At 44.1% G+C, this 9,230-nt stretch overlaps 1 protein-coding gene across 1 annotated transcript in view; it reads left to right on the plus strand.

The window, feature by feature from the left end:
• The window catches only part of RPIA (ribose 5-phosphate isomerase A), a 33,344-nt gene extending 26,060 nt beyond the window's left edge, over positions 1-7,284 (plus strand). Inside the window, exons 7-9 of the mRNA XM_003420399.4 lie at positions 303-444; positions 2,494-2,593; positions 6,967-7,284. Of these exons, the coding sequence (XP_003420447.1) occupies positions 303-444; positions 2,494-2,593; positions 6,967-7,064 (340 nt within the window). The 3' untranslated portion in view covers positions 7,065-7,284. The remainder of the gene's footprint in view (positions 1-302; positions 445-2,493; positions 2,594-6,966) is intronic.
• The last annotated feature ends 1,946 nt before the right edge of the window (positions 7,285-9,230 follow it).

The following is a 9,230-nucleotide window of genomic DNA, read 5'->3' on the forward strand; positions in this document are numbered from 1 at the left end:
AACATACATAAGTGTATGTATTTATTTATTATGAAATGTTATAGCTGTCGAATGGCTGAAAATAACATAACAGATACCTGCATACCCACAAGCCAGCCATGTTACATTTTAGTATTTTTGTAATGTTTACTTCAGATATCTTGTCTTAAGTAGTATAACAGCCAACACCTTCCTTGTATATTTGTCCCTGATTACTCCCTGTCTCCTCCCACCATATAATTAACCGCATTCTTCAACTTGATGTTTATCTGTCCCATTAAGTATATCTTTTTTCACTGTGCTTTTTGACTTGTTCTTTTCAGGAAGGATTCAAAGAACCTTGGGGATCAGTGGCATAAGGGAATCCCCATTGAGGTCATCCCGATGGCCTACGTCCCCGTGAGCCGAGCCGTGACCCAGAAGTTTGGGGGTGTGGTGGAACTACGAATGGCCATCAACAAGGCAGTAAGTGGCCAGGGAGGTTTCTGGAGGGCATCTCGTTCTCAGCGTGGTGTCCTCCTTTTTGCTCCCGTTAGGTCCACTGAGCCTAGACCAGAAGGTTGGTTTTTTAATTTTTTAAATTGGTTAATTTGTTTTAGAGAGCTGGCTTTTTAGTTTCTGTATTCACCCACATGGGTAAGACCATATTTAATACAGTGCATATCCCCTTTACAGACAGGAGAGACATTCTTTCTGTCCCTCAGAAACCCCAGGGTGATCTGACCTTCAAACCTCAGACCTCCAGGTGGCCTGGACTGCCCTTGTTTATAGCACTAAACACAGGCTCTGGGAAGCCTCCAGGGCAGAACATTTTTTTAGGTTCCAGGATGTAGTGTAATTTTTCACTCATTCTGTGGTTAAATGTGAAAAGAGGTAAGATTTTATGGGAGATGTGAGCCCCTCCCCAGGAATACACTCCACGTTCTTAGTCCTTGATGTTTCTCTTCAACTTCTAGAGTTGGCTGTACAGAATTTTTTCTTATATTAAATAAACAAATAAGCAAAAGTAATAATCCCAAAACTAACTGTAATAGAGATAACCGTATAAGTATTTTGAAAGATACAGAAAATAGATTAGCTATGATTCTGCCCTGATGCATTTGTATTTTGGCGTTTTCTTCCCAGTTTTTTTTTGTGACTTTTAAAAGGCAGTCCCAGTCATAGTGGTTGTACAGAGCTCTGACTCTTGTGCTCAGTTTGCGGCTGAAAGGTGGGGAGGAGATGACTGAGGTTCCCTCATAGCTGGGGGCAGTCCAGTAAGGACCCCGGTATCCTTCCTTCATAGGGGTCTTAACTGAGCTCCCATCCTTGATTGAGGTTCCCTAATAGCTGGGGCAGTACCCTTCCTTCATAGAGGTCTTAACTGAGCTCCCATCCTTGACTGAGGTTCTCTCATAGCTGGGGGCGGTCCAGTAAGAGCCCCAGTACGCCTCCTTCCTAGAGCTCCCATCCTCCCTCCTGAGCCATCAGCACTTGTTCCTAAATTCTCAGCCTGCTCTTCCACAGGGTGGACAGTTTGTCCCGAGCTGTTGTAGAATTCTGGATTAACTAAACTACCCCTCCCTGATTGACCCCAGGAGCCCTCCTGCTCCCTGTCTTTTTGATGGCATGGCCTGGTCAAGGGGATGTTGTGATGGGGACAGTAGCACTGGCGTATTTCACACGATGAAGATACTTTGTCTGAAGATGTGAGACTGTTGTGCAGTGTTGGGCATCTGTTCTGTGGCTGTAGTTTTTCACTGTAATGTTGTTGAGTGCTGTTGAGTCTCTAACAACTCAAAGCATCATACGGAAACCTCCCCCTGCTGCCGCTGGCCACTTATCTGCAGTTTTCGTTACCGTGGTCAATCATGGTCCAAAAATGCTAAATGAGTAGCGTGATGAAACTCTTGTTGTCCCGCCTGGGGACCACATACACATGTTACAGTATATTGTTGTAATTGTTCTATTTTATCATTAGTTGTTGTTGCTAATCTCTTACTGTACCTAATTTATAAGTTAAGCGTTATCATAGGCATGTATGTATAGAACAGAACATAGTATACATAGGGTTTGGTACCATCTGCTGTTTCAGGCATCCACAAGGGGTCTTGGAATGTGTCCCCTGTGGGTAAGGGGGGACTCCTGTAGTAGCTAAGACTTGTTGAGCCCTTACAGTGAGAACTCACTGTGGCAGAGCTTACACATGCAATTCCATTTCACCTTTGCAGCTACCGTAGGAAGTAGGTATCATTACCCCTTTTGCCTTTGAGGAACCTGAGGCTCGCAGAGGTTGATGCCTCTTCTGAGATCCACAGTTCTGTGGCCTCAAGACTCAAATTCAGATCTTTCTGACTCCAGAGCGTCTGCTCATTATTGTTTCATGGCTCCGCCCTGTAAAAAGCACAAGGCCAAGTGCTGGTTGGAGCTGGGTTACTTGTAAGGATATTTGTTTTTGCTTGTCATCTCCTCTTTCCTGTCTCTCTCTGCCTGCCTGTAATCACATCGTTGGTCAACATGGAAAATCTATTCTAGGGTCCTGTGGTGACGGATAATGGGAATTTTATCCTGGACTGGAAGTTTGACCAGGTGCACAAATGGAGTGAAGTGAACACAGCTATCAAAATGATCCCAGGTATGTGAGTGGCACTCGCTGGGCAGAGACACCCAGGCCCTTCCTAATCACTCTCCGCTTCTGGCCGCAGAAGGCCCAACAGACGTGGAATTTGTAAGACTTGGTTGGTAAGAAGTGCTTCTTTTATACCATGTTTGTGATTTCTAACCTAATGATGCTTGAAGTTTTTGCCTTTGACCGTTGCCTTCCTGCACTGAGAAATAGTTGTTGCTTACCTGCCAGCTTTGTTGGGTTGCATTTCATAGCCATTTTCTTTGGGATAGGCTTGGAGATGATGGACAGGCAGGGGACTTGCTTCAAAATAAGCCCACCATTTCTGGTGGGAACAAATAATTCAGTCCACGTGCACTCACTGGACACATGCCGCAGGCAAGGTGCTGTACCATGTGTTATAGGGGATTCTGTGATCTATAGAACATGGGATCTGTTCTCAAGGAACTGATGTAAATCTAGGGAAAGCAGAGTGTGGCTGTGTAGGAGCCATGCCTGCAAACTAAATAAAAAAAAAAAAAAACAAATAGGATGTGGTAAATTCTGCTAGGGAAATACCGAGAGTCTAGAGTACACAAAGGTTGGTTGTTTTGGGGAGTTTGGAGTCGTTTCACGGAGAAGAGATGGCTTCTCACCTATGCCTTAGCATAGCATAGTCTAGGCTCTGTGCTGAGTGTTAAAAATGTCTCATTTGATTCCACTTTTATAAGATAGAGGAGGAAACAGGCTGAGGAAGGTTAAGCAGTTTGCCCAAGGTCCACAGCTCATGAGTGCCATCACCAAAGTGGGTGTCCTATGCTGTCTGCTTCCAGACCCTGATTTTTAATTCTCACTTCCTCGAGTGCCAGGCCCAGGAGGGATTGTGTGACTTGAATTTTCTGAGCCTAGAGAGCCTCTAATACATCTTGTGCCAGAGGATGATGGAGTAGGGCGTAGGAGCTGAGGTGAAGGCTGGATGGGTGGTGCAGAGACAATTAGGAGGAGGTATCGGGAGCTTGTTTGAGGGGACTGAAAGGAGACAGATTTGAAAGGAGGTATCACTCTCTTACGGTATTGAGAGACTGTCTAACTGGGAATATTCCACGTGATGAAAAATTCTTGGGGCATAACTGGCTAGTGAGGCAAAATCCAAAAAACCAAACCCGTTGCTGTCAAGTCGATTCCGACTCATAGCGACACTATAGGACAGAGGAGAACTGCCCCATAGAGTTTCCAAGGAGTGGCTGGTGGATTCGAACTGCCGACCTTTTGGTTAGCAGCCGAGCTCTTAACCACTGTGTCACCACTGAGGCAGACAAGTTTAGCTTAGCAGAGTGCAATGGCTAAGAGTATATTCTGGAGCAGACTGCCTGGGAAAGGGTCTTACCCAGCCACGCTCTAGCTCTGTGACCTTTGAGCAGGTCGTGAACTGCAGGGTTGCTAACTCTGTGCCTCAGTTTCCTTCTCTGTAAAAAGGGCTAACCTGGTAGGGTTGCTGGGAAGAGTTAAATGAGTTAAAATTGTGCCCAGCACCAGAGGAAATGTTTGTTGAATGAATAAATCTCTAGGAAGAAAGGATACCGTCTTCACTATTGATTAAATATATACTAGCTTCTAAGTTTTTTTAAGTTACCCAAAAAAAAAAAAAAAAATTTTTTTTTTTTTTTATGCTAGTTGGGGATTAAATTTGTGTGAATGTATGTAAAGAGCTAATTCTTCCAACCGTGCTTCGGTCTGCTATTTTACCAGTCTTCTATTGACGGTGTGTTAAGTAAAAAAAGATTAGTTCAATTATCCTTCTCTCACTTAGTGTTTATCTTCTTAATGGAAGAACTAAAGAACCAAGAAAGCAGGAGGAAGAGAAGGAAGATACAGAGGTCACTGTTGTTAAATTGGAGCATTTGCCCCTAAGGCTCACCAGTGTCCCTGCTGTTCCCCTGTAAATGGGTTTCTTGGAGTGCCCACTAGGTGGCGCTGTTCCTCCTTCCCAGACCTTCATTTGCTTACTAAGACGCTGAGATGTCTTTGGTGAGTAATTTTGCCCATACTTAACTCTCCACTTAAGTAAGTAGAAGTTACATCTTAGAGAAGTTCAGGTTTTTATTAGAAACTTAAAGTGAGGAGAATGAAAAAAGAAAGGCTGCCTATTAAATAATGGTCCATTAGGATCATCAGAGTGGTTGGTTCTCTCTTTTCTCGTTCTTTTCCTGATTTGGTCCATGAGACTCGTGGCTGGACCAAGACCAAGGGAGGAGAAGCAGGGCGAGTTTCCCTACCCCTGCCTCTCTGCCCTGTTCCCAGTGTATCCACTGGCACCTGGGAGGATGCACAGAGATACAGCTGAACTGCGTGGCTGCCCACTCGCTTGGCTGTCTCACTGGTCACACCCAGAATATAGAGCAGCTCTTTATAGAAGGGCCAGAGCTACTGGGGTTCCTTCCTCGTGTTCACATTTGGCATCCTCTGCCCTTTCCGCCGTGTTTGGTGGCGGTGGAGGGTGAGGGCAGGGAGGTCAGTCACTCCTGCATCTCAGGAACCTGAGGGGAGGTTGCTGCAAGATCAGACCTCAGACTGCTGCCCATTCATCTGCTGTTTCTTTAAAGCCTTTTCTGAAGCTGGTTTGACTTCTCTTGGATCAGGTGGAAGGTGCCACCTTGGTTAGAGTTTTTGAAAAAGCTGAGTCTTGGGCGGCCCCTTTGCTCACCTCTGGGAGGCTCCAGTCATGTTGGCACAGCTTGGTGCAGGGACCTTTATATGTTTCAGAGGCTTTGTTCCCTGCCTTTTCGTCCCCAGTAGAGAAATCACTGCCCTTTCCTTTTGAATTTATGTAGTTCAAAACTGCAAAAGAGTGAAGCTTCCCCCCACTGCCCAGCCTTTGGCTATGGAGGCAGTGTTACCAGAATTGTGTTCTCCTTCAGGTGACGTTCATAAACACACAAATCAAAGCTCCCCAGCCTCCACCCTTCCCCCGTTTTTACACAAGTGGCAGCATTCTGTACATGTGTCTGCTTCTTGCTTTTGCCCATTTTGGAAGTTATTACATGGTGATGTGCAATATGTAATCGTGTTACGAGTGTACTCATTTTTTTTTCTTTTTAAATAACTGCATAGTATTCCATTTTACGGCTGTAACATAGTTTAACCAGATCCCTGCATCTCCAGTCCTATCCTAAAAGGGAGTTGCTGGATCAGAGGATAAGTGTATCTGTAATTTTGCTGGGCGGTGCTAAATTGCCCTCCATAGATCGCACAGGTTTACCCTTCAACCAGCAGCAACTTGTGTAGGTACCGGTTTCCCTGCACACTGAGTACTTGTCCGCCATACACCCTCAGACTTCCCTCTGAGAGCTGAGCGGAGTTATTTCATTGTAGTGTATGCATGCGTATGTAAATGTTTTCAGTAGAGGTTGTGTGTAGTAACAGTTAATTCTCATTGGTGACTAGTATTCCATCATACGCATGTGTGTGAAAAATACGTATCTCCATTCTACTCTTGATGATCATCTGGGTGTCTTCAGTTTTTCGCTACAGGAAAAACGCTACTGTGAGTGTTATTGTACATGTGGTTGTCTGTTTACGACCATATGTATGCCCAACGGTCGCATATATGCCTAGGAGTAGAACTGCTGGGCCATTAGATATGAATATATTTACTTTTAGAAGATATGAACAAACGTTGTCTAAAGTGGTTATACTCCCACCTGTGTATGGGTATGTCTCTGCATCCTAGCCGTATTTCATCACACTCATTCTGGTGGGTTTGCGATGTTACCTTGTTTTAATTTGCATTCCCTATCCACTGATGAATTTGAGCACCTATAAAATGTTTATTGGCTATTTTGGATGGCCTCTTCTGTAAAATACCTGTTTAAGCCTTTTGCCATTTTTCTATTGGGTTGTCTGTCTTTTTTCTTACTGACCTGAGGAAGAATTTATGTATTTTGTTCTGAGTCCTTTGTCTAGTATATGTATTACAGATATCTTCACCCATTCGGAAGAAATCTTCCAAGGCTGGTTACATGATTGAAAACAACTGGCAGGGTCCGGGGACCACTTAGTTTTGACGGGTCTCTCAGAGAAGATGGCTTGTCATCTGATAGCTGAAGGGTGGAGAAGAGCCAGGCTCTTCAGTGTTTGAAATGACCAGGGAAAAGGAACAGCATCAGAAAAGGCCCTGAGGCCTGTGGCATGTTTGGGTACAGAAAGAAAACCAAACCAAAATGGAGGGGAAGAAGAAGATTGCCAGAAGTAGTAGAGAATCAGAATCTCTCTTCATTGCGATGTTGGGGGGAAGACTTTAGATTTGTCATTTGTCCACTGCCGCTTGTAGTAGTTGCTTCCGTTGATCCTGTGATCCTGGGGAGCTGAAACTTAACGGCTTCTTTCTGTCCTTTGTCCTGCAGGCGTGGTGGACACAGGCTTGTTCATCAACATGGCCGAGAGGGTCTACTTCGGTATGCAGGATGGCTCGGTGAGCATGAGGGAGAAGCCTTTCCGCTGACCCTGCAGGAGCAGACTGTGTTCACCTTGCGTCCCCACGCACCGCTGAGGTGGACCTGCCTCCCCAGGAGCCTTTGCCTTAATGTACTATGCCAGGTGGACCACTGGCGGGGGGTGGGGCCCAAACCCAGTCTTCTGAAGTATTGTTATTAATGTCTTTTTAAAAAGAGAAATATAAACATATATATTTTTACTATTAAAAACACTGGTGTTTTTTTTTTTAATAAAGTAGCACTTGATTTCATGTTTTATATGAAACATTTACCAAAAAAAGAGAAAGGGGGACTGCTGGTTAAGCTCCTGAATTGGGTTTGCTGAGAATTAAAAATCTTTGCTCTAAGCCGGACAGATGAAGGGCCCAACCACCAGTGATTTCCTGATGCCTTACTGGAAACTTGGAGTTTGTTTACTGTTCTGCTGCTCTGTTGTGTTCGGTTTTTGTTGTGATTCTGTATAATACTCAGTTATACCTTAAGATCAGGTTTACAGAAGTCTGCAGTGCGGTGTGTGGTGACATGGAGTGTAAACTGCAGGGAAAGGTGGCTGTGCGTCTGCCAAGGTCAGGTGGGGCTTCGTCAGGCCCCTGCTGCTGGAAGCAGTCACCAGAGCTAACTGCCAACACCACCAGAGCACTTCTGTGAAATGTGAAGTACTTTTTTAAAAATAATTTTCTTTTGTTGTGTATATTTTTTCTGTTCCTTATTATTTGCGTGGTTTGGCATCAGACATTATCACCTCTTTGTATTGTTTGAAGGTTGAAATAAAACAGTATGGTGGTGCCATTTTGACTCTGTCTTCATTATAAGATTTGCTGTAGTTTTGCAGTAAAATGCAGATAATTTTGCTCACCTACTTTGTGTAGGACCTTTTATAACCAAAAAAACCCACTGCCGTCGAGTTGATTCCAAGTCATAGTGACCCTATAGGACAAAGTAGAACTGCCCTGTAGAGTTTCCAAGGAACGCCTGGCAGATTCGAACTGCCGAGCTTTTGGTGAGCAGCCATGGCACTTAACCACTACGCCACCAGGGTTTCCAGGAACTTTTATAAGGGATGGAATTCGCTCAAGAAATCTCGAGCCAGAATAATTTTTTTTCTTTATCTTTGGGAGAGCTTGATTTCCTAAGGAAGTGTTTTTTTTCTATAGACCTTTTTTTCAAGGTATTAATTTGGTAATGGAGGATAACAGTTGAACAAGGTCACAGAGTATCCCCAGGTTAGTATTAGTCAGGCCATCTCTCGTCCTGGAAACTGATAAGCAATAAAATGGGTAACCTGAATTTTTACATCTCTGTATACCTTCAGGCAATTTGCCTAATAAGCAGTGGCCAAAAAAACCAAACTGATTGCTGTGGAGTCGACTCCGACTCATAGTGACCCTATAGGACAAAGTAGAACTACCCAATAGAATTTCCAAGGAGTAGCTGGTAGATTTCAACTGCCAATCTTTTGGTTAGTAGCTAAGCTCTTAACCACTGTGCCACCAGGGCTCCAGTAAGCGATGAAGTGCCCAGAAAACAGCCTTGTAGACAGGGAAAAGAAAGGCCATGATCAGCTCAGTAATAACTGGAGTCAGGACTTGAAGGACTCTGTCCTGTGGTTAAAGGTGTCTGTGGTGGGAGCCCCCTTCTCCCCATGCTAACTTGGCATGTTACTTGAATGGTCATTTCTCTCTTGCTCTCGGTTCTGAAGCTTGGATTATAGCTGCCAGGATTTTGGCATCTCAAGTCCCGCCAAATCATGTTGCAGAATAAAAGTTAATCAGCACAGAGCATTCAAGAGGCTTTGTGCACAAAATGGCCACTAGATGTTAGCTAACAAAACTTGGTACAATTAATTTTTTAAATGCCCTTTAAAGCTCTCGTGGCATGTGTTTTTAATGCTATGGTTGAAGTGGATTTAATTCGATGTGTATTAAATTTAGGGATAAAGGTAAACAACAAATGGAGCTTCTGAAACACACCTGCATGGTCTACATGTAAATTTTCAGCGGGTTTCACAGGCGTTCGCACCGGGGGAACTGCAGCTTCTCAGTGTTTACGTGAGGTTTTTCTTCTCATAACTTGTAGAAAACAAAACACCTCTTTTTTAGGCACACATGCAGAAGTTTGCCCTGGGGGCCAATTATGATTAGATTCTTAAGTAAAGTTGTTATTAAATGTGGTCT

Source organism: Loxodonta africana, chromosome 15 (assembly GCF_030014295.1).
Source record: "Loxodonta africana isolate mLoxAfr1 chromosome 15, mLoxAfr1.hap2, whole genome shotgun sequence".
In the NCBI taxonomy this organism is placed as follows: Eukaryota; Metazoa; Chordata; class Mammalia; order Proboscidea; family Elephantidae; genus Loxodonta; species Loxodonta africana.